Source organism: Chiloscyllium plagiosum, unplaced genomic scaffold (assembly GCF_037043375.1).
Source record: "Chiloscyllium plagiosum isolate Xiang-an unplaced genomic scaffold, Cpla_swu_hap1 HiC_scaffold_7, whole genome shotgun sequence".
In the NCBI taxonomy this organism is placed as follows: Eukaryota; Metazoa; Chordata; class Chondrichthyes; order Orectolobiformes; family Hemiscylliidae; genus Chiloscyllium; species Chiloscyllium plagiosum.
The window spans coordinates 114,893,186-114,919,044 of NW_028270145.1; the positions used below are offsets into that span (position 1 = coordinate 114,893,186).

Sequence of the window (25,859 nt, forward strand, 5' to 3'; positions counted from 1 at the left end):
AGCTCCAACAATGCAGCATTCCCTCAATACTGCATCTCCAACAATGCAGCAGTCCCTCAGTACTGCAGCTCTGACAATGCAGCAGTCCCTCAGTACTGCAGCTTCAGCAGTGCAGCAGTCCCTCAGTACTGCATCTCCAACAATGCAGCAGTCCCTCAGTACTGCAGCTTCAACAATGCAGCATTCCCTCAGTACTGCAGCTCCAACAATGCAGCAGTCCCTCAGTACTGCATCTCCAACAATGCAGCAGTCCCTCAGTATTGCAGCTTCGACAATGCAGCAGTCCCTCACTACTGCAGCTCCAACAATGCAGCAGTCCCTCACTACTGCAGCTTCAGCAATGCAGCATTTCCTCAGTACTGCAGCTTCAGCAATGCAGCATTCCCTCAGTCCTGCAGCTCCAACAATGCAGCAGTCCCTCAGTACTGCAGCTTCGTCAGTGCAGCAGTCCCTCAGTACTGCAGCTCCAACGATGCAGCAGTCCTCAGTACTGCAGCTTCGTCAGTGCAGCAGTCCCTCACTACTGCAGCTCCCACAATGCATCATTCCCTCAGTACTGCAGCTCCAACAATGCAGCAGTCCCTCAATACCGCATCTCCAACAATGCAGCATTCCCTCAGTACTGCAGTTCCAACAGTGCAGCAGTCCCTCAGTACTGCAGCTCCAACGATGCAGCAGTCCCTCAGTACTGCAGCTCCAACAATGCAGCAGTCCCTCAATACTGCAGCTTCGACAATGCAGCAGTCCCTCACTACTGCAGCTCCAACAATGCAGCAGTCCCTCACTACTGCAGCTTCAGCAATGCAGCATTTCCTCAGTACTGCAGCTTCAGCAATGCAGCATTCCCTCAGTCCTGCAGCTCCAACAATGCAGCAGTCCCTCAGTACTGCAGCTTCGTCAGTGCAGCAGTCCCTCAGTACTGCAGCTCCAACGATGCAGCAGTCCTCAGTACTGCAGCTTCGTCAGTGCAGCAGTCCATCACTACTGCAGCTCCCACAATGCATCATTCCCTCAGTACTGCAGCTCCAACAATGCAGCAGTCCCTCAATACCGCATCTCCAACAATGCAGCATTCCCTCAGTACTGCAGCTCCAACAATGCAGCAGTCCCTCAGTCCTGCAGCACCAACTTTGCTGCATTCCCTCAGTACTGCAGCTCCAACAATGCAGCAGTTCCTCAGTACTGCAGCTCCAACAATGCAGCAGTCCCTCAGTACTGCAGCTTCGTCAGTGCAGCAGTCCCTCAGTACTGCAGCTTCGTCAGTGCAGCAGTCCCTCAGTACTGCAGCTTCGACAATGCAGCAGTCCCTCAGTACTGCAGCTCCAACAATGCAGCAGTCCCTCACTACTGCAGCTTCAGCAATGCAGCATTCCCTCAGTACTGCAGCCCCAACAATGCAGCAGTCCCTCAGTACTGCAGCTTCGTCAGTGCAGCAGTCTCTCAGTACTGCAGCTCCAACAATGCAGCAGTCCCTCAGTACTGCAGCTCCGGCGATGCAGCATTCCCTCAATACTGCAGCTCCGACAATGCAGCATTCCCTCAGTACTGCAGCTTCATCCATGCAGCATTCCTTCAGGACTGCAGCTCCGACAATGCAGCATTCCCTCAGTACTGCAGGTTCGTCCATGCAGCATTCCCTCAGGACTGCAGCTCCGACAATGCAGCATTCCCTCAGTACTGCAGCTTCGTCCATGCAGCATTCCCTCAGTACTGCAGCTCCAACAATGCAGCATTCCCTCAGTACTGCAGCTCCAACTTTGCAGCATTCCCTCAGTACTGCAGCTCCAACAATGCAACAGTTCCTCAGTACTGCAGCTCCAACAATGCAGCAGTCCCTCAGAACTCCAGCTCCAACAATGCTGCAGTCCCTCACTACTGCAGCTCCAACAATGCAGCAGTCCTCAGTACTGCAGCTCCGACAATGCAGCATTCCCTCAGTACTACAGCTCCAACAATGCAGCAGTCCCTCAGTACTGCAGCTCCGACAATGCAGCATTCCCTCAGTACTGCAGCTTCGTCCATGCAGCATTCCCTCAGGACTGCAGCTCCGACAATGCAGCATTCCCTCAGTACTGCAGCTGCAACAATGCAGCATTCCCTCAGTACTGCAGCTCCAACAATGCAGCATTCCCTCAGTACTGCAGCTCCAACAATGCAACAGTTCCTCAGTACTGCAGCTCCAACAATGCAGCAGTCCGAGAACTCCAGCTCCAACAATGCTGCAGTCCCTCACTACTGCAGCTCCAACAATGCAGCAGTCCTCAGTACTGCAGCCACGACAATGCAGCATTCCCTCAGTACTAAAGCTCCGACAATGCAGCAGTCCCTCAGTACTGCAGTTCCACCAATGCAGCAGTCCCGCAATACTGCAGCTCTGACAATGCTGCAGTCCCTCAGTACTGCAGCTTCGTCAGCGCAGCAGTCCCTCAGTATGCAGCTTCGACAATGCAGCAGTCCCTCAATACTGCAGCTTCAGCAGTGCAGCAGTCCCTCAGTACTGCAGCTCCAACAATGCAGCAGTCCCTCAGTACTGCAGCTCCAACAATGCAGCAGTCGCTCAGTACTGCATCTCCAACAATGCAGCAGTCCCTCAGTACTGCAGCTCCAACAATGCAGCATTCCCTCAGTACTGCAGCTCCGACAATGCAGCAGTCCCTCAGTACTGCAGATCCAACAATGCAGCAGTCCCTCAGTACTGCAGCTCCAACAATGCAGCAGTCCCTCACTACTGCAGCTTCACCAATGCAGCATTCCCTCAGTACTGCAGCCCCAACAATGCAGCAGTCCCTCAGTACTGCAGCTTCGTCAGTGCAGCAGTCCCTCAGTACTGCAGCTCCAACAATGCAGCAGTTCCTCAGTACTGCAGCTCCAACAATGCAGCAGTCCCTCAGTACTGCAGCTTCGTCAGTGCAGCAGTCCCTCAGTACTGCATCTCCGACAATGCAGCATTCCCTCAGTACTGCAGCTTCATCCATGCAGCATTCCCTCAGGACTGCAGCTCCGACAATGCAGCATTCCCTCAGTACTGCAGCTTCGTCCATGCAGCATTCCCTCAGGACTGCAGCTCCGACAATGCAGCATTCCCTCAGTACTGCAGCTTCGTCCATGCAGCATTCCCTCAGTACTGCAGCTCCAACAATGCAGCATTCCCTCAGTACTGCAGCTCCAACTTTGCAGCATTCCCTCAGTACTGCAGCTCCAACAATGCAACAGTTCCTCAGTACTGCAGCTCCAACAATGCAGCAGTCCCTCAGAACTCCAGCTCCAACAATGCTGCAGTCCCTCATTACTGCAGCTCCAACAATGCAGCAGTCCTCAGTACTGCAGCTCCGACAATGCAGCGTTCCCTCAGTACTGCAGCTCCGACAATGCAGCGTTCCCTCAGTACTACAGCTCCAACAATGCAGCAGTCCCTCAGTACTGCAGCTCCGACAATGCAGCATTCCCTCAGTACTGCAGCTTCGTCCATGCAGCATTCCCTCAGGACTGCAGCTCCGACAATGCAGCATTCCCTCAGTACTGCAGCTTCGTCCATGCAGCATTCCCTCAGTACTGCAGCTCCAACAATGCAGCATTCCCTCAGTACTGCAGCTCCAACAATGCAGCATTCCCTCAGTACTGCAGCTCCAACAATGCAACAGTTCCTCAGTACTGCAGCTCCAACAATGCAGCAGTCCCTCAGAACTCCAGCTCCAACAATGCTGCAGTCCCTCACTACTGCAGCTCCAACAATGCAGCAGTCCTCAGTACTGCAGCTCCGACAATGCAGCATTCCCTCAGTACTACAGCTCCAACAATGCAGCAGTCCCTCAGTACTGCAGTTCCACCAATGCAGCAGTCCCGCAGTACTGCAGCTCTGACAATGCTGCAGTCCCTCAGTACTGCAGCTTCGTCAGCGCAGCAGTCCCTCAGTATGCAGCTTCGACAATGCAGCAGTCCCTCAATACTGCAGCTTCAGCAGTGCAGCAGTCCCTCAGTACTGCAGCTCCAACAATGCAGCAGTCCCTCAGTACTGCAGCTCCAACAATGCAGCAGTCGCTCAGTACTGCATCTCCAACAATGCAGCAGTCCCTCAGTACTGCAGCTCCAACAATGCAGCATTCCCTCAGTACTGCAGCTCCGACAATGCAGCAGTCCCTCAGTACTGCAGATCCAACAATGCACCTGTCCCTCAGTACTGCAGCTCCAACAATGCACCTGTCCCTCAGTACTGCAGCTCCAACAATGCAGCAGTCCCTCAGTACTGCAGATCCAACAATGCAGCAGTCCCTCAGTACTGCAGCTCCAACAATGCACCTGTCCCTCAGTACTGCAGCTCCAACAATGCAGCAGTCCCTCAGTAGTGCAGCTCCAGCAATGCAGCAGTCCCTTTGTACTGCAACTCTGACAATGCAGCAGTCCTCAGTACTGCAGCTTTGACAATGCAGCAGTCCCTCAATACCGCATCTCCAACAATGCAGCATTCCCTCAGTACTGCAGCTCCAACAATGCAGCAGTTCCTCAGTACTGCAGTTCCAACAGTGCAGCAGTCCCTCAGTACTGCAGCTCCAACGATGCAGCAGTCCCTCAGTACTGCAGCTCCAACAATGTAGCAGTCCCTCAGTACTGCAGCTCCAACAATGCAGCAGTCCCTCAGTACTGCATCTCCAACAATGCAGCAGTCCCTCAGTACTGCATCTCCAACAATGCAGCAGTCCCTCAGTACTGCAGCTTCGACAATGCAGCAGTCCCTCAGTACTGCATCTCCAACAATGCAGCAGTCCCTCAGTACTGCAGCTTCGTCAGTGCAGCAGTCCCTCAGTACTGCAGCTCCAACGATGCAGCAGTTCCTCAGTACTGCAGCTTCAGCAATGCAGCATTCCCTCAGTCCTGCAGCTCCAACAATGCAGCAGTCCCTCAGTACTGCAGCTTCGTCAGTGCAGCAGTCCCTCAGTACTGCAGCTCCAACGATGCAGCAGTCCTCAGTACTGCAGCTTCGTCAGTGCAGCAGTCCATCACTACTGCAGCTCCCACAATGCATCATTCCCTCAGTACTGCAGCTCCAACAATGCAGCAGTCCCTCAATACCGCATCTCCAACAATGCAGCATTCCCTCAGTACTGCAGCTCCAACAATGCAGCAGTCCCTCAGTCCTGCAGCACCAACTTTGCTGCATTCCCTCAGTACTGCAGCTCCAACAATGCAGCAGTTCCTCAGTACTGCAGCTTCAGCAATGCAGCATTCCCTCAGTCCTGCAGCTCCAACAATGCAGCAGTCCCTCAGTACTGCAGCTTCGTCAGTGCAGCAGTCCCTCAGTACTGCAGCTCCAACGATGCAGCAGTCCTCAGTACTGCAGCTTCGTCAGTGCAGCAGTCCATCACTACTGCAGCTCCCACAATGCATCATTCCCTCAGTACTGCAGCTCCAACAATGCAGCAGTCCCTCAATACCGCATCTCCAACAATGCAGCATTCCCTCAGTACTGCAGCTCCAACAATGCAGCAGTCCCTCAGTCCTGCAGCACCAACTTTGCTGCATTCCCTCAGTACTGCAGCTCCAACAATGCAGCAGTTCCTCAGTACTGCAGCACCAACTTTGCTGCATTCCCTCAGTACTGCAGCTCCAACAATGCAGCAGTTCCTCAGTACTGCAGCTTCGTCAGTGCAGCAGTCCCTCAGTACTGCAGCTTCGACAATGCAGCAGTCCCTCAGTACTGCAGCTCCAACAATGCAGCAGTCCCTCACTACTGCAGCTCCCACAATGCAGCATTTCCTCAGTACTGCAGCTTCAGCAATGCAGCATTTCCTCAGTACTGCAGCTCCAACAATGCAGCAGTTCCTCAGTACTGCAGCTTCGTCAGTGCAGCAGTCCCTCAGTACTGCAGCTCCAACAATGCAGCAGTCCCTCAGTACTGCAGCTCCAACAATGCAGCAGTCCCTCAGTACTGCAGCTTCGTCAGTGCAGCCATCCCTCAGTACTGCAGCTTCGTCAGTGCAGCCATCCCTCAGTACTGCAGCTCCAACAATGCAGCAGTCCCTCAGTACTGCAGCTCCCACAATGCATCATTTCCTCAGTACTGCAGCTCCAACTATGTAACCCTGTCTCAGTACATTGGGTATAACTTGAATCCATGAGCATGTAATTCCGAGTGAGGCTGCTGCCCTCAGAAATGTGAACCCTGCCTGCATACTTCAGAGGCCTGTGCTTTGCTTGTTGGAGGTTTTGGGTGTGTATTAGTGATGTAAATCTCTGTATCAATAAGGGATGCCTTCTATAAGGATTAGTAATCTGAATGCAGGAGTCTCTGTCTGCTTGGAATGGAATGGCTCACTCAGTGAGTGAAACATTCGCCCTTTTCCCTGGCTGTCGGGATGTGGAAGTGTGTCTAGATTCACTGGTGTTGCAGACATAGCCATCAACTGGCAGGCATGCTCCTGGGATCCTCAAGAAATCCCTTGTAACCCAAGGTGGAAGAGGATCTTGGGTTTGCAGGTATCTGTGAACTGTGCTGGGTCTGTGTCACACGAGGGTGTGTTTGGAATGACATTGCCATTAGTTACTGATGTGCGGCTTTCCCTCTGCCCTGTCCCCTCAGCACAGCGCTGGCTGGAGAGCTGGAATACAGCATCTGTCTGATGAGCCTGAGTGACAGGAGCCTGACGGATGACCGACTCAATCACCTGCTCAGCGTGGCACCCCAGCAGAGCATCGTCCTATTGGAGGATGTGGATGCGGCATTCGTCAACCGGGACTTGGCCAAAGAAAGTGAGTTAGCGTTCCCCACTGTCATCTCTCCAACCAGTCTGTCCTGCTCCTGGATCCTCAGAGTAACCTCATTCTGTGTCTGTACCTTTCTTTGTGAATATCAATTGTTCTTGCATCTCTTCAGGTGACTTAGTACTGTACTCAGCTTTAAACCCTTCCTCTGAAACCTCTGGGGACATTCTATTATGTTAATGACTTTTCAATAAAATCATCTAATCTTGCGTTCTCCTTCCCTCTGTTTCTGTAGGTTTCACTGGTTCTCCCCTCTGTGTCCTTCTCTCTTTTAGTGTCTTTTTCTCTCACTCACTCACTCACTCACTCACTCACTCACTCACACATGCACACACCCTCAGTCTCTCTCCCTCTTTCTGTCTTGACTGCACTGTCTCAGAAATGACCCTCTGACAGTGCAGCGCTCCCTCAGTACTGTCCCTCTGACAGTGCAGCACTCCCTCAGTACTGACCCTCCGACAGTGCGGCACTCCCTCAGTACTGACCCTCCGACAGTGCGGCAATCCCTCAGTACTGACCCTCTGACAGTGCGGCACTCCCTCAGTACTGACCCTCTGACAGTGCGGCACTCCCTCAGTACTGACCCTCTGACAGTGCGGCACTCCCTCAGTACTGACCCTCCGACAGTGCGGCACTCCCTCAGTACTGACCCTCCGACAGTGCGGCACTCCCTCAGTACTGACCCTCCGACAGTGCGGCACTCCCTCAGTACTGACCCTCCGACAGTGCGGCACTCCCTCAGTACTGACCCTCCGACAGTGCAGCACTCCCTCAGCACTGACCCTCTGACAGTGCGACATTCCCTTGGTACGACCCTCCGACAGTGCGGCACTCCCTTGGTACGACCCTCCGACAGTGCGGCGCTCCTTCTGTCCTGACCATCTGACAGTGCGGCACTCCCTCAGCACTGACCCTCCGACAGTGCGGCACTCCCTCAGTGCTAACCCTCCGACAGTGCGGCACTCCCTCAGTGCTAACCCTCCGACAGTGCGGCGCTCCCTCTGTCCTGACCATCTGACAGTGCGGCACTCCCTCAGCACTGACCCTCCGACAGTGCGGCAATCCCTCAGTACTGACCATCCGACAGTGCTGCACTTCCACAGTACTGACCCTCTGACAGTGTGGCACTTGCTCAGCGCTGACCCTCTGACAGTGCAGCATTCCGTTGGTATGACACTTTGACAGTGCGGCACTCCCTCAGCATTGACCTTCCAACAGCGTGGCACTCCCTCAGCGCTGACCCTCTGACAGTGCGGCAATCCCTTGATATGACCCTCTGGCAGTGCGGCACTCCCACAGCACTGACCCTCCGATAGTGCGGCATTCCCTCAGCACTGACACTCTGACTGTGTGGCATTCCCTCAGCACTGACACTGACTGTGTGGCACACCCTCAGCGCTAACCCTCTGACAGTGCGGCATTCCCTTGTTATGACCCTCTGACAGTGCGGCAATCGCTTGATATGACCCTCCCGACAGTGCAGCACCCCTTCAGTACTGACCCTCTGACAGTGCGGCACCTCCTCAGTACTGACCCTCCGACAGTGCGGCACTCCCTCAGTACTGACCCTCCGACAGTGCGGCACTCCCTCAGTACTGACCCTCCGACAGTGCGGCACTCCCTCAGTTCTGACCCTCCGATAGTGTGGCACTCCCTCAGTACTGACGCTCTGACAGTGCGACAATCCCTTGTTATGACCCTCCGACAGTGCGGCACACCCTCAGCACTGACCCTCCGACAGTGCGGCACTCCCTCAGCATTGACCCTCCGACAGTGTGGTACTCCCTCAGAATTGACCCTCCAACATTGCGGCACTCCCTCAGTACTGACCCTCCGACAGTGCGGCACTCCCTCAGCACTGACCCTCTGATAGTGTGGCACTCCCCCAATACTGACCCTCCGATAGTGCAGCAATCCCTCAGTACTGACCCTCCGACAGTGCGGCACTCCCTCAGCACTGACCCTCTGATAGTGTGGCACTCCCTCAGCACTGACCCTCCGACAGTGCGGCACTCCTTCAGCACTGACCCTCTGACAGCATGGCACACCCTCAGCGCTGACCCTCTGAGAGTGCGGCATTCCCTCAGCACAGACCCTCTCACAGTGTGGTACTCCCTCAGTATTGACCCTCCGACATTGCGGCACTCCCTCAGTAGTGACCCTCCGACATTGCGGCACTCCCTCAGTAGTGACCCTCCGACAGTGCAGCACTCCCTCAGCACTGACCCTCCGATAGTTCTGCACTCCCTCAGCACTGACCCTCCGATAGTGCGGCACTCCTTCAGCACTGACCCTCTGACAGTATGGCACACCCTCAGCGCTGACCCTCTGACAGTGCGTCAATCGTTTGATATGACCCTCCGACAGTGCGGCACTCCCTCAGCGCTGACCCTCTGACAGTGCGGCATTCCCTCAGCACAGACCCTCTGACAGTGTGGCACTCCCTCAGTATTGACATTCCGACATTGCGGCACTCCCTCAGTACTGACCCTCCAACATTGCGGCACTCCCTCAGTACTGACCCTCCGACATTGCGGCACTCCCTCAGTACTGACCCTCCGACAGTGTGGCACTCCCTCAGTACTGACCCTCCGAATGTGCTGCACTCCCTCAGCACTGACCTTCCGATAGTGCGGCACTCCTTCAGCACTCACCCTCCGATAGTGCAGCACTCCCTCAGCACTGACCCTCCGACAGAGCGGCACCTCCTCAGCACTGACCCTCTGACAGTGCAGCACTCCCTCAGTACTGACCCTCTGACAGTGCAGCACTCCCTCAGCACTGACACTCCGACAGTGCTGCATTCCCTCAGTACTGACCTTGCAACAATGCAGTACTCCCTCAGTACTGACCCTCCAACATTGCAGCACTCCCTCAGTACTGACCCTCCGACAGTGCAGCACTCCCTTAGTACTGACCCTCTGATAGTGTGGCACTCCCTCAGTACTGATACTCTGACAGTGCGGCAATCCCTTGATATGACCCTTCGATAGTGCGGCACTCCCTCAGTAGTGACCTTCCGACATTGCAGCATTCCCTCAGTACTGACCCTCCGACAGTGCAGCACTCCCTCAGCACTGACCCTCCGACAGTGCGGCGCCCCCTCAATACTGACCCTCTGACAGTGTGGCACACCCTCAGCACTGACCCTCTGACCGTGCGGCACTCCCTCAGCACTGACCCTCTGACAGTGTGGCACACCCTCAGCACTGACCCTCTGACCGTGCGGCACTCCCTCAGCACTGACCCTCTGACAGTGCGGCATTCCCTCAGCACTGACCCTCCGACAGGGCGGCACTCCCTCAGCACTGAGTCTCCGCTAGTGCAGCACCCCCTCAGTACTGGCCCTCCGAAAGTGAGGTACTCCCTCAGCACTGACCATCCGACACTCTCAGTGCTGACCCTCTGACAGTGCGGCATTCCCTTGGTATGACCCTCTGACAGTGCGGCACTCCCTCAGCAATGACTCTCCGATAGTGTGGCACCCCCTCAGCCCTGACCCTCCGACAGTGCGGCATTCCCTCAGTACTGACCCTCCGATTGTGCGGCACTCCCTCAGCACTGACCCTCCGATAGTGCAGCACTCCCTCAGTACTGACCCTCTGACAGTGTGGCACTCCCTCAGCCCTGACCCTCCGACCGTGCGGCATTCCCTCAATACTGACCTTCCAACATTGCAGCATTCCCTCAGTACTGACACTCCAACAGTGCGGCACTCCTCAGTATGACCCTCCGACCGTGCGGCATTTCCTCAGCATTGACCCTCTGATAGTGTGGCACTCCCCCAATACTGACCCTCCGATAGTGCAGCACTCCCTCAGTACTGACCCTCCGACAGTGTGGCACTCCCTCAGCACTGACCCTCTGATAGTGTGGCACTCCCTCAGCACTGACCCTCCGATAGTGTGGCACTCCTTCAGCACTGACCCTCTGACAGTATGGCACACCCTCAGCGCTGACCCTCTGAGAGTGCGGCATTCCCTTAGTATGACCCTCCGACAGTGCGGCCTTCCCACAGCACAGACCCTCTGACAGTGTGGCACTCCCTCAGTATTGACATTCCGACATTGCGGCACTCCCTCAGTACTGACCCTCCAACATTGCGGCACTCCCTCAGTACTGACCCTCCAACATTGCAGCACACCCTCAGTACTGACCCTCTAACAGTGCAGCACTCCCTCAGTACTGACCCTCCGACAGTGCGGCACTCCCTCAGTACTGACCTCTGATAGTGTGGCACTCCCTCAGTACTGATACTCTGACAGTGCGGCAATCCCTTGATATGACCCTTCGATAGTGCGGCACTCCCTCAGTAGTGACCTTCCGACATTGCAGCATTCCCTCAGTACTGACCCTCCGACAGTGCAGCACTCCCTCAGCACTGACCCTCCGACAGTGCGGCGCCCCCTCAGTACTGCCCCTCTGACAGTGCAGCACTCCCTCAGCACTGACCCTCTGACAGTGTGGCACACCCTCAGCACTGACCCTCTGACCGTGCGGCACTCCCTCAGCACTGACCCTCTGACAGTGCGGCATTCCCTCAGCACTGACCCTCCGACAGGGCGGCACTCCCTCAGCACTGAGTCTCCGATAGTGCAGCACCCCCTCAGTACTGGCCCTCCGACAGTGCGGCACTCCCTCAGCGCTGACCCTCTGACAGTGCGGCCTTCCCACAGCACAGACCCTCTGACAGTGTGGTACTCCCTCAGTATTGACCCTCCGACATTGCGGCACTCCCTCAGTACTGACCCTCCGACAGTGTGGCACTCCCTCAGTACTGACCCTCCAACAGTGCAGCACTCCCTCAGCACTGACCTTCCGATAGTGCGGCACTCCTTCAGCACTGACCCTCCGATTGTGTGGCACTCCCTCAGTACTGACCCTCCGACAGTGCCCACTCCCTCAGTACGACCCTCTGACAGTGCAGCACTCCCTCAGCACTGACACTCCGACAGTGCTGAATTCCCTCAGTACTGACCTTGCAACAATGCAGCACTCCCTCAGTACTGACCCTCCAACATTGCAGCACTCCCTCAGTACTGACCCTCCAACAGTGCAGCACTCCCTCAGTACTGACCCTCCGACAGTGCGGCAGTCCCTCAGTACTGACCCTCCGACAGTGCGGCACTCCCTCAGTACTGACCCTCCGACAGTGCGGCACTCCCTCAGTACTGACCCTCCGACAGTGTGGCACTCGCTCAGTACTGACCCTCCGATAGTGTGGCACTCCCTCAGTACTGACACTCTGACAGTGCGGCAATCCCTTGATATGACCCTCCGACAGTGCGGCACTCCCTCAGCATTGACCCTCTGACATTGCGACACTCCCTCAGCGCTGACCTTCTGACAGTGCGGCAATCCCTTGATATGACCCTTCGACAGTGCGGCACTCCCTCAGCACTGACCCTCCGATAGTGCGGCTCTCCTTCAGCACTGTCCCTCTGACAGTATGGCACACCCTCAGCGCTGACCCTCTGACAGTGCGGCATTCCCTTAGTATGACCCTCCGACAGTGCGGCACTGCCTCAGCGCTGACCCTCTGACACTGCGGCATTCCCTCAGCACAGACCCTCTGACAGTGTGGCACTCCCTCAGTATTGACCCTCCGACATTGCGGCACTCACTCAGTACTGACCCTCCGACATTGCGGCACTCCCTCAGTACTGACCCTCCGACAGTGTGGCACTCCCTCAGTACTGACCCTCCAACAGTGCAGCACTCCCTCAGCACTGACCTTCCGATAGTGTGGCACTCCTTCAGCACTGACCCTCCGATTGTGTGGCACTCCCTCAGTACTGACCCTCCGACAGTGCCCACTCCCTCAGTACAACCCTCTGACAGTGCAGCACTCCCTCAGCACTGACACTCCGACAGTGCTGAATTCCCTCAGTACTGACCCTCCAACATTGCAGCACTCCCTCAGTACTGACCCTCCAACAGTGCAGCACTCCCTCAGCACTGACCCTCCGATAGTGCGGCACTCCTTCAGCACTGACCCTACAATTGTGTGGCACTCCCTCAGTACTGACCCTCCGACAGTGCGGCACTCCCTCGGCACTCACCCTCCGATAGTGCAGCACTCCCTCAGCACTGACCCTCCGACAGAGCGGCACCTCCTCAGCACTGACCCTCTGACAGTGCAGCACTCCCTCAGCACTGACACTCCGACAGTGCTGCATTCCCTCAGTACTGACCTTGCAACAATGCAGCACTCCCTCAGTACTGACCCTCCAACATTGCAGCACTCCCTCAGTACTGACCCTCTAACAGTGCAGCACTCCCTCAGTACTGACCCTCCGACAGTGCGGCACTCCCTCAGTACTGACCCTCCGACAGTGTGGCACTTCCTCAGCACTGACCCTCCGATAGTGTGGCACTCCCTCAGTACTGACACTCTGACAGTGCGGCAATCCCTTGATATGACCCTTCGACAGTGCGGCACTCCCTCAGTAGTGACCTTCCGACATTGCAGCACTCCCTCAGCACTGACCCTCCGATAGTGCAGCACTCCCTCAGTACCGACCCTCCAACAGTGCAGCACTCCCTCAGCACTGACCCTCCGATAGTGCGGCACTCCCTCAGCACTGACCCTCCAATAGTGCAGCACTCCCTCAGTACTGACCCTCCGACAGTGCGGCATTCCCTTGGTATGACTGTCCGACAGTGCGGCACACCCTCAGCAATGACTCTCCGATAGTGTGGCACTCCCTCAGCACTGACCCTCCGACAGTGCGGCATTCCCTCAGTACTGACCCTCCGAATGTGCGTCACTCCCTCAGCACTGACCCTCCGATAGTGCGGCACTCCCTCAGTACTGACCCTCTGACAGTGTGGCACTCCCTCAGCCCTGACCCTCCGACCGTGCGGCATTCCCTCAGTACTGACCTTCCAACATTGCAGCATTCCCTCAGTACTGACACTCCAACAGTGCGGCACTCCTCAGTACTGACCCTCCGACAGTGCAGCATTCCCTCAGCATTGACCCTCTGATAGTGTGGCACTCCCCCAATACTGACCCTCCGATAGTGCAGCACTCCCTCAGTACTGACCCTCTGACAGTGCAGCACTCCCTCAGTACTGACCCTCCGACAGTGCAGCATTCCCTCAGTACTGAGTCTCCGATAGTGCAGCACCCCCTCAGTACTGGCCCTCCGAAAGTGAGGTACTCCCTCAGCACTGACCATCCGACACTCTCAGTGCTGACCCTCTGACAGTGCGGCATTCCCTTGGTATGACCCTCTGACAGTGCGGCACTCCCTCAGCAATGACTCTCCGATAGTGTGGCACCCCCTCAGCCCTGACCCTCCGACAGTGCGGCACTCCCTCAGCACTGACCCTCCGATTGTGCGGCACTCCCTCAGCACTGACCCTCCGATAGTGCAGCACTCCCTCAGTACTGACCCTCTGACAGTGTGGCACTCCCTCAGCCCTGACCCTCCGACCGTGCGGCATTCCCTCAGTACTGACCTTCCAACATTGCAGCATTCCCTCAGTACTGACACTCCAACAGTGCGGCACTCCTCAGTATGACCCTCCGACCGTGCGGCATTTCCTCAGCATTGACCCTCTGATAGTGTGGCACTCCCCCAATACTGACCCTCCGATAGTGCAGCACTCCCTCAGTACTGACCCTCCGACAGTGTGGCACTCCCTCAGCACTGACCCTCTGATAGTGTGGCACTCCCTCAGCACTGACCCTCCGATAGTGTGGCACTCCTTCGGCACTGACCCTCTGACAGTATGGCACACCCTCAGCGCTGACCCTCTGAGAGTGCGGCATTCCCTTAGTATGACCCTCCGACAGTGCGGCACTCCCTCAGCGCTGACCCTCTGACAGTGCGGCCTTCCCACAGCACAGACCCTCTGACAGTGTGGTACTCCCTCAGTATTGACCCTCCGACATTGCGGCACTCCCTCAGTACTGACCCTCCGACAGTGTGGCACTCCCTCAGTACTGACCCTCCAACAGTGCAGCACTCCCTCAGCACTGACCTTCCGATAGTGCGGCACTCTTCAGCACTGACCCTCCGATTGTGTGGCACTCCCTCAGTACTGACCCTCCGACAGTGCCCACTCCCTCAGTACGACCCTCTGACAGTGCAGCACTCCCTCAGCACTGACACTCCGACAGTGCTGAATTCCCTCAGTACTGACCTTGCAACAATGCAGCACTCCCTCAGTACTGACCCTCCAACATTGCAGCACTCCCTCAGTACTGACCCTCCAACAGTGCAGCACTCCCTCAGTACTGACCCTCCGACAGTGCGGCAGTCCCTCAGTACTGACCCTCCGACAGTGCGGCACTCCCTCAGTACTGACCCTCCGACAGTGTGGCACTCCCTCAGTACTGACACTCCAACAGTGCAGCACTCCCTCAGCACTGACCTTCCGATATTGCGGCACTCCTTCAGCACTGACCCTCCGATTGTGTGGCACTCCCTCAGTACTGACCCTCCGACAGTGCCCACTCCCTCAGTACGACTCTCTGACAGTGCAGCACTCCCTCAGTACTGACCCTCCAACATTGCAGCACTCCCTCAGTACTGACCCTCCGACAGTGCGGCACTCCCTCAGTACTGACCCTCCGATAGTGTGGCACTCCCTCAGCGCTGACCTTCTGACAGTGCGGCAATCCCTTGATATGACCCTTCGACAGTGCGGCACTCCCTCAGCACTGACCCTCCGATAGTGCGGCTCTCCTTCAGCACTGTCCCTCTGACAGTATGGCACACCCTCAGCGCTGACCCTCTGACAGTGCGGCATTCCCTTAGTATGACCCTCCGACAGTGCGGCACTGCCTCAGCGCTGACCCTCTGACACTGCGGCATTCCCTCAGCACAGACCCTCTGACAGTGTGGCACTCCCATTGACCCTCCGACATTGCGGCACTCACTCAGTACTGACCCTCCGACATTGCGGCACTCCCTCAGTACTGACCCTCCGACAGTGTGGCACTCCCTCAGTACTGACCCTCCAACAGTGCAGCACTCCCTCAGCACTGACCTTCCGATAGTGCGGCACTCCTTCAGCACTGACCCTCCGATTGTGTGGCACTCCCTCAGTACTGACCCTCCGACAGTGCCCACTCCCTCAGTACGACCCTCTGACAGTGCAGCACTCCCTCAGCACTGACACTCCGACAGTGCTGAATTCCCTCAGTACTGACCTTGCAACAATGCAGCACTCCCTCAGTACTGACCCTCCAACATTGCAGCACTCCCTCAGTACTGACCCTCCAACAGTGCAGCACTCCCTCAGTACTGACCCTCCGACAGTGCGGCACTCCCTGAGTACTGACCCTCCGACAGTGCGGCACTCCCTCAGTACTGACCCTCCGACAGTACGGCACTCCCTCAGTACTGACCCTCCGACAGTGCAGCACTCACTCAGTACTGACCCTCCGACAGTGTGGCACTCGCTCAGTACTGACCCTCCGATAGTGTGGCACTCCCTCAGTACTGACACTCTGACAGTGCGGCAATCCCTTGATATGACCCTCCGACAGTGCGGCACTCCCTCAGCATTGACCCTCTGACATTGCGACACTCCCTCAGTGCTGACCCTCTGACAGTGCGGCAATCCCTTGATATGACCCTTCGACAGTGCGGCACTCCCTCAGTAGTGACCTTCCGACATTGCAGCACTCCCTCAGCACTGACCCTCCGACAGTGCAGCACTCCCTCAGTACCGACCCTCCGACAGTGCAGCACTCCCTCAGCACTGACCCTCCGATAGTGCGGCACTCCCTCAGAACTCACTCTCCAATAGTGCAGCACTCCCTCAGTACTGACCCTCCGACAGTGCAGCATTCCCTCAGAACTGACCCTCCGACAGTGCAGCACTCCCTCAGCACTGACCCTCCGACAGTGCGGCGCCCCCTCAGTACTGCCCCTCTGACCGTGCGGCACTCCCTCAGCACTGAGTCTCCGATAGTGCAGCACTCCCTCAGTACTGACCCTCCGACAGTGCGGCATTCCCTCATTACTGACCCTCCGACAGTGCGGCACTCCCTCAGCACTGACCATCCGACACTCTCAGCGCTGACCCTCTGACAGTGTGGCAATCCCTTGCTATGACCGTCTGACAGTGCGGCACTCCCTGAGCAATGACTCTCCGATAGTGTGGCACTCCCTCAGCACTGACCCTCCGATTGTGTGGCACTCCCTCAGCCCTGACCCTCCGACCGTGCGTCATTCCCTCAGTACTGACCTTCCAACATTGCAGCATTCCCTCAGTACTGACCCTCCGACAGTGCGGCATTCCCTCAGCATTGACCCTCCGATAGTGCAGCACTCCCTCAGTACTGACCCTCCGACAGTGCAGCACTCCCTCAGCACTGACCCTCCGATAGTGTGGCACTCCCTCAGCACTGACCCTCCGATAGTGCGGCACTCCCTCAGCATTGACCCTCTGACAGTGCGGCATTCCGTTGGTATGACCCTCTGACAGTGCGGCAATCGTTTGATATGACCCTCCGACAGTGCAGCACCCCCTCAGCACTGACTCTCCGATAGTGCGGCACTCCCTCAGCATTGACCCTCCAACAGTATGGCACTCCCTCAGCGCTGACCCTCTGACAGTGCGGCATTCCCTTGGTATGACCCTCTGACAGTGCGGCAATCGTTTGATATGACCCTCCGACAGTGCAGCACCCCCTCAGCACTGACTCTCCGATAGTGCAGCACTCCCTCAGCACTGGCCCTCCGATAGTGAGGCACTCCCTCAGCACTGGCCCTCCGATAGTGAGGCACTCCCTCAGCACTGACCCTCCAACAGTGCGGCACCCCCTCAGTTTTGAATGTGGTATGGAGTTTCTGGCATGGAGCTTGAGTCCATCACCCTGTGATTTTGTGTGGGCTTAGAGGTACTAAACTTTGGTTCGTTTGTGATTACAGACCCTACGAGGTACGAAGGAATGGGCCGTCTGACGTTCAGCGGTTTGCTAAACGCACTCGATGGTGTGGCCTCTGCTGAGGCAAGGCTCGTGTTCATGACCACAAACCACCTGGACAGGTAGATCTCGATTGAACTTTATTCCCCTTCATTGGAGAAATACAGAGTAAAACTCCAACATCAGCCGGGATTGAATCATCAATGACACTCCCTTTCTCCCCTCCACACAGTCACAGAATCGCCTGGCATGGGGTGTGGGTGGCTCAGGGCTAAATGATGGAAGAAATGTTCCTTAAAATCCTTCTCCAGTGCCTTCAGGTGCTCAGACTACTTGGGTAAACTTGATAAACTTGATGTTTAGCCTCAATGTGATACATCTGATTCTCTGTGAGAGCTCTGTCCAGCTTTATCTCGTGTGCAGAGTCAGTGACCGCAGGGACAGACCCTCACCCTCCGAGACTCCCTGCTGTCAGTTACCACAGGGACAGTCCCTCACCCCCAGAGACTCCCTGCTCTCAGTGATCACAGGGACAGTCCCTCACCCCCAGAGACTCCCTGCTCTCAGTGATCACAGGGACAGTCCCTCACCCCCAGAGACTCCCTGCTGTTAGTGATCACAGGGACAGTCCCTCACCCCCAGAGACTCCCTGCTGTTAGTGAGCACAGGGACAGTCCCTCACCCCCAGAGACTCCCTGCTGTCAGTGACTACAGGGACAGTCCCTCACCCCCAGAGACTCCCTGCTCTCAGTGATCATAGGGACAGTCCCTCACCCCCAGAGAATCCCTGCTCTCAGTGATCACAGGGACAGTCCCTCACCCCCAGAGACTCCCTGCTCTCAGTTATCATAGGGACAGTCCCACACCCCCAGAGAATCCCTGCTCTCAGTGATCACAGGGACAGTCCCTCACCCCCAGAGACTCCCTGCTGTCAGTGATCACAGGGACTGTCCCTCACCCCCAGAGACTTCCTGCTGTCAGTGACCACAGGGACAGTCCCTCACCCCCAGAGACTCCCTGCTCTCAGTGATCACAGGGACAGTCCCTCACCCCCAGAGACTCCCTGCTCTCAGTGATCACAGGGACAGTCCCTCACCCCCAGAGACTCCCTGCTCTCAGTGATCACAGGGACAGTCCCTCACCCCCAGAGACTCCCTGCTGTTAGTGATCACAGGGACAGTCCCTCACCCCCAGAGACTCCCTGCTCTCAGTTATCATAGGGACAGTCCCACACCCCCAGAGAATCCCTGCTCTCAGTGATCACAGGGACAGTCCCTCACCCCCAGAGACTCCCTGCTCTCAGTGATCACAGGGACAGTCCCTCACCCCCAGAGAATCCCTGCTCTCAGTGATCACAGGGACAGTCCCTCACCCCCAGAGACTCCCTGCTGTTAGTGATCACAGGGACAGTCCCTCACCCCCAGAGACTCCCTTCTGTTAGTGATCACAGGGACAGTCCCTCACCCCCAGAGACTCCCTGCTCTCAGTTATCATAGGGACAGTCCCTCACCCCCAGAGAATCCCTGCTCTCAGTGATCACAGGGACAGTCCCTCACCCCCAGAGACTCCCTGCTGTCAGTGATCATAGGGACAGTCCCTCACCCCCAGAGAATCCCTGCTCTCAGTGATCACAGGGACAGTCCCTCACCCCCAGAGACTCCCTGCTGTTAGTGATCACAGGGACAGTCCCTCACCCCCAGAGACTCCCTTCTGTTAGTGACCACAGGGACAGTCACTCACCCCCAGAGAATCCCTGCTCTCAGTGATCACAGGGACAGTCCCTCACCCCCAGAGACTCCCTGCTGTTAGTGATCACAGGGACAGTCCCTCACCCCCAGAGACTCCCTTCTGTTAGTGACCACAGGGACAGTCCCTCACCCCCAGAGACTCCCTGCTCTCAGTGATCACAGGGACAGTCCCTCGCGCCCAGAGACTCCCTGCTGTTAGTGATCACAGGGACAGTCCCTCACCCCCAGAGACTCCCTTCTGTTAGTGATCACAGGGACAGTCCCTCACCCCCAGAGACTCCCTACTCTCAGTTATCATAGGGATAGTCCCTCACCCCCAGAGAATCCCTGCTCTCAGTGATCACAGGGACAGTCCCTCACCCCCAGAGACTCCCTGCTCTCAGTGTTCACAGGGACAGTCTCTCACCCCCAGAGACTCCCTGCTCTCAGTGATCACAGGGACAGTCCCTCGCGCCCAGAGACTCCCTGCTGTTAGTGACCACAGGGACAGGTCCTCTCACCCATCCTCCCCAAACACTCCGTTTAATGTGAGTATTGCACCAAAGTAACAAATCTAGCTACTTTAACAGTAATGCTGGGCTTTATTTCGAGAGGCATTGAACTTAAAAGCTGATATGTTATATTAAACCCATACAGAATTGTATTTTAGCCTACCGTTGGGGAACTGTGAAGTGTGTCGGTACTATACGAGAATGTTGTGGGAATGGGGAAGGTGCGGCAATGACTAACTGTGAGGATTCCAAATCAGGCCGCTTCAAGTGGCCCAGGAAAGGTTAACCAGGCTGGGGCCATTTTCTATCTCGTGACCTCAGGCAGGTCTTGAGGAGTATGATGGGGTTTGATGAAGTGAAGATGTTCCACCTTGGAACATCCAAAAATAAGGCCACGTTACTCAGAAGAAGCTGTTCAGTTCATGGGACCTGGAATATCCTTCAGGGAAGGAAGTTTGCTGTCCCTACCTTCTCCGGCCCTCACATGACTGCAGACCCACAGCAGTGTGGTTGACTCCATACTGTCCTCCGGAGTGGCCCGGCCTGACACTGTGTTCCGAGGTAGTTCGGGGTGTTTACAGGTGCTGGCCTTTCCAACGATCTCCCGATTCCATGAAAAAGAATCAAGCAGCAAAGGATTTACGAAGTAAAGCATGGGCTAGAGGCACTGAGGCCTGTTTGGTACAACCCTGAAGGGGGCAGGACGAGTTCAGACACTGGGGAAAAAGACAAGCAAACAGGTTCAGAGTCTTCATCAATAGGGGCACGGATATATCAGCAAGAAAGTGATGGTACACCTTTATAAAGCACTCAATTAACCTCGACTGGAATCTTGTGATCGATTCTCGGTGCCACAATTCACAAAAAATTGTGAAGACATAATAGAGGATGCAGGAAAGATTCACCGGGTTGGTTCTGGAGATGAGTTTCAGTCTCCTAAGTAGATGGGAGAAATTGGGGCTGATCTTCTGGGAGGAGAGAAGGCTGATGAGAGATTGTTCAAGATCAGAAGGAGACCTAGAAAAAAAGGCAATAGAGAGGACCGTTTCCTGTTGGTATCAGGAACCAGGGGGTACAGATTCACGGTGACGGGTAAAAGCAGCAGGAGGTGAAACAGTTTCTCGTGGTGAGTGGGGAGGATCTGGAATCACCGAGTGTGTTAGAGGCAGGTTTAATTGAGACTTTCAGAATGGGAATTGGTTTGTTATCTGGAGAGGAAAGGTTTGCAGTGCTGTGGTGAGAGAGGCAGGAATTGTACATAGTGAAGTGTACTAGCACAGTTGTGACAGGCAGAATGTCCTCCTGTTCTGTGTAACCATTCTGATTCAGCTCCTCACTTCTTAGCAAAGAGCTGGAGGAAGCCAATCAGCCCTCAGGCCGTTCAGCTTCCTGCTACACAGGAAAGGACCACTCAGCCCCTCAACCCCCATGGCTGATCTGTCCTTAAACTCCATTCACAGAATCAGGAAGTGGATCAGCACAGAAGGAGGGTGCTCTGCACTCACTGTTCCAATGAACATCATTGATTCGTGCCCAATCTCCTGCCCTTTCCCCATGTTCCTGCACACCATTTTGATCCACATAATCATCCAATCCCCCTCTGAGTGCCCATGTTGAAGCTGCCTGCCCCACATTTCCCTGCCTGTCTGGTTTGGGTTCCAGCCTCTGCAGTGTTTTTGTCCCTGCCCCACGTTTCCAGGCAGTGCATCCCACACCCTGACTACTCGCTGGGCGAAAAAGATTTTTTTTTTCACTTCACCCTCACTTTTTTGCACGTCACGTTAAATCTGTGCTGAGAATAACAAATGCTGGAGATCACAGCGGGTCAGGCAGCATCCACGGGGACAGAGCTGGCTAATGTTTTGAGTCCAGCTGATGCTGATGAAGAGTCACCGAGACTCGAAACATTAGTGTGCTCTCTGTCTGTCTGTGGATGCTGCCTGATCTGCTGTGATTCCTGGAATTTTGTTGTTTTCAGTACAGATTCCAGCATCTGCAGTAATTTGCTCCGACATTAAATCTGTGCCCTCATTCTTGTTCCTTTTGCAAACAGGGATAGTGTCTCCTTATTCTCTGTAGCTAGCCCACTCATGGATTTGAAAGCCTCTATCAGATTGACCTGTCTTTGCTCCTTATCCCTTGACGCCTTTGTTCCTTATCCTTCAATATCTCTACTCAACTACAATCTCAGTCTTTACAGCTGCAGTTGTCCCCTAATACCCATGGCGATCTGGGGAATACTTGGACAGATATCCACATGCTCCTGTTCCATGGAATGGCTCAGCTCTAAGTAAAAGTTCATGTCACTTTGTCCTTGACACCTCCAACAGAGAAGATAGTTCCTCTATATCGTCTTTATCAAATCTTTGTAGTGTTTTAGATGCTTCAGCTAGACTTTTTAAATTCAAGAGACTAAAATCCAGGGTTACGCAACTCCATTTTAACTTCCTTATCTAATCAGACAGAGAAAGCCAAAGATTGCAGATGCTTGAAATCGGAAACAAGGAAAACCTGCTGATCTGGTCTGGAGAGGAGGAGTTTCAATGGATGGGAGAAGGGCTCATAGAATCCCTGCAGTATGGAAACAGGCCCTTCGACCCAACAAGTCCATGCCGACCCTGCAAAGAGTAACCCACCCAGAACCATTCCTTTACATTTACCCCTGACTAATGCCACTAACTTACACATCCCTGAACACTACGGGCAGTTTAGTATGGCCAATTCACCTAACCTGCACATCTTTGGACTGTGGGAGGAAACCCACGCAGACACTGGGAGAATGTGCAAACTCCACACAGACAGTTGCCCGAGGCTGGAATCGAACCTGAGTTAGCAGTGCTAACCACTGAGCCACCATGCTGCCCAAGCTGGTCTGGTCTGGCATAGGCTTTCTCTTCACAAATGCTGCCTGACCTGCTGAGCTTTCCCAGCAATTTCTGATTTTGATCCTGGTCTAATTAGGCCCTTACTTGCAAAGATAAGGCTCATTTCCCACTTCACATCTCCCAGCTTCACAACTGCTGCCTCGACCCCCATTTTCTCTCTCTCACCCACCCACCCACCCACCCACCCAGCTGCTCCCATCCTGGGCCACGCATCCATCTGCATTTCCTTCCAAAACAGCACCTTCCCAATGGTAAGCCATTCCGGACTGAGATGAGAAAGAATTTCTTCATTCAGAGAGTTGTGAACCTGTGGAATTCTCTCCCACCGGAAGCAGTTCGTTAGATATATTCAAGAAGGAGCTGGACATGGCCTTGGCGTCTAAAGCGATCAAGGGGTATGGGGAGAGAGTGGGAATGGGATACTGAGGTTGCATGATCAGCCATGATTGTATTGAATGGTGGGGCAGGCTGGAAGGACCAAGTGGCCTACTCCACCTATATATATGTTTCCTGTTATCTCTGTGTAGCTGGCTGTCATATTCTGTTTGATCACTGTCCTCTGAAGTGTCTTGGGATCTCTGACACCAGTAAAGGTGCTACAGAGTTGAGCGAGTTGCTTGCGCAACAACAAAGGTGGCACGGTGGCTCAGTGGTTAGCACTGCTGCCTCACAGCACCAGGGTCCCAGGTTCAATTCCACCCTCAGGTGACTCTCTGTGTGGAGTTTGCACATTCTCTCCGTGTCTGCGCGGGTTTCCTCCGGGTGTAGGCCACTCAGCTCATCGAGGTAATTCCACCGTTCCGTTTGGTTGTGGCTGATCTTAGGATTCTGCTTCACCTTTCCCACCTGCTCCACGTCTCCCTGAATTTCTGAGAGACTGAAATGTCTGTCAGCCTCAGTCTTACAAGTGTTCAATGGTGGAACATCCACAATCCTCAATCTAGAGAATTCCAAACAATAATAATCCTTTCAGCGAAGGAATTTCTCCTCATCTCAGTCCTCAATGGTTGGCCTCTTTCCCTGAAACCGTACCCCCGTGTCCGAGATTCCCCAGCGATGAGGACACCGCAACAGTTCACGCTGTAATGCGGCATCAGACCATTGACTGTAACTCCCGGATTTCTGTGTTATCTGTGTTTTTGTGTCTCCCCTCAGGCTGGATCCTGCTCTGATCCGTCCAGGACGAGTGGACCACAAGCAATTTGTTGGTTACTGCTCCCACTGGCAGCTCTCCCAGCTGTTCCAACGGTTCTACCCAGAGCAGCCAGCGGCGAGGGCAGAGGAGTTTGCGGACAGAGCACTGGCCGTCTCTGACACCATCAGTGCTGCCCAGGTACAGGGGCACTTCTTACTGTACAAACTGGAACCTCTCCAAGCCATTGAGAATGTCCCGCGTATCATCATGTAAATGCCAGTAAGGAGGGGGGGAAATCCAGCTCAAACCTAGGGGAGGAAAGGGGCCCAGGTGGCCCAGCACTGAACAGCTAGACTCTATTTAAAAGAATAAAATCTAAATGTGATGCCTGTTCCTCAGCGCTCAATGTGTGTGAAAAGTTCTTTTCATTTATAGTCCAGTACAGAGGGCTAATGTTAGCCAGCTGAATGGCCCTTAATCATTTGTTTCTCTTTCTGGGATCTTGCTGTGTGAAAACTACTGAGATGCATTTGCGTAACAGAGGAATTAAAGAACAAAGAAAATTTACAGCCCAGGAACAGGCCCTTCGGCCCTCCAAGCCTGAGCCGATCCAAATCCACAGTCTAAACCTGCCACCCAATTCCTAAGCATCTGAATCTACCGTGCCTGTCTCTACCACCTCTGCTGGCAACGCATTCCAGGCACCTACCACCCTCTGTGTAAAGTACTTACTGCGTGTATCATCTCCCTTAAACTTTTCACCTCTCACCCTGAAAGCGTGACCTCTCGTTATTGAATCCTTCACCCTGGGGAAAAAGTTTGTCTCTATCCACCCTGTCTATACTCTTCATGAATTGTGGAAAGTAATTCAGCATTCACAGCAGCAGTGTTAATAGTGATCGGGACTCTGAGCAGAACACCCCAGCTCCTTGCCTGTGGAATCTCTAATGTCCACCCAAGAGACCAGAGAGAGATGTGTCCAAGCAGCACCCCATCAGTCCTGGCACTTTACAGCCAGCTGTGATTGAGTCCTGAAATGATTGGTCAATCCTGACACAGAGAGGTGTGCTATCCACTGGAACCTTCCTTGATGCAAACACAGAGGGGAGGTGAGTCTGATGCAGTTGTGCATGGTAAGCTCACCAGCGGAGCAGGTTAACTGGCCTACAGTCTCTTGTTGCTGTCCGTAGCGTCATGGCGTGGGCTAGCTGCTGGAAATCTTTCCCATCACAGTCACTGCCTGCGTTTTGAAAAGTGCCTCATTAAACGCAAAGTGCTGGAAGCCTGAAAAGCAAACAGTTAAAGTTCTTACATTCACCTCCCTATGTTAGGGATCAGGGAGGGAAGGTTCCTGTGCTGTCTGTGTTCCCTGCATGTGAACGCCACGTGAGGACATCCTCAATTCCCTGTGATCTCCCGACAGTGGAATCATCACTGAAGGTGATGCAGAGGTGAGTGAGTCATTTGAGCCAAGTATCGGACATTTGGCATCTGTGAGCCCGTACTGACACAAAAACTGGATGAGCAAATCTCACCTTTTACTGTCACATAAAAGCAAAACACTGAATGGTGGAAATCTGAAAGAAAAATAGACATTGCTGGAGAAACCCAGCAGGTTTGGCAGTTTCTGTGGAGACAGAAACAAAGTTAATGTTTGTTGTCGATAACCTTGTCTTGATGAAATGACAGATCTGGGCATGACATGGTGTAATGTGTTAACATTCCTGGAGTTCTATGAAAAGGATTAATTTTTCCCAGGCTGACACCAATTAAGGGATTGTATCAATGGGAATAATTGTGAGCCAAAAAGTGTTTCGAGTCCTCTTTTTGGAAATGTTCTTGAGACTTCCTGTTCTCGCAACTCTCATGAGATGGATAACAGTGAATGACAAAAACAATTCCTCATCAGCTCTTTCCTTTCTGAAAAGGAAGCTTACATCTGTAATTCGGCCT

General features: G+C 54.6%; 1 protein-coding gene across 2 annotated transcripts in view; it reads left to right on the forward strand.

Moving 5' to 3' along the window:
* Positions 1–24,291, forward strand: part of bcs1l (BCS1 ubiquinol-cytochrome c reductase complex chaperone) — a 60,799-nt gene extending 36,508 nt beyond the window's left edge. For both annotated transcript variants that reach the window (XM_087989410.1, XM_087989409.1), the window contains 3 exons: positions 6,575–6,744; positions 17,652–17,769; positions 23,927–24,291. In XM_087989410.1, the coding sequence (XP_087845536.1) occupies positions 6,575–6,744; positions 17,652–17,769; positions 23,927–24,179 (541 nt within the window). In that variant the 3' untranslated portion in view covers positions 24,180–24,291. The remainder of the gene's footprint in view (positions 1–6,574; positions 6,745–17,651; positions 17,770–23,926) is intronic.
* Positions 24,292–25,859: the final 1,568 nt, after the last annotated feature.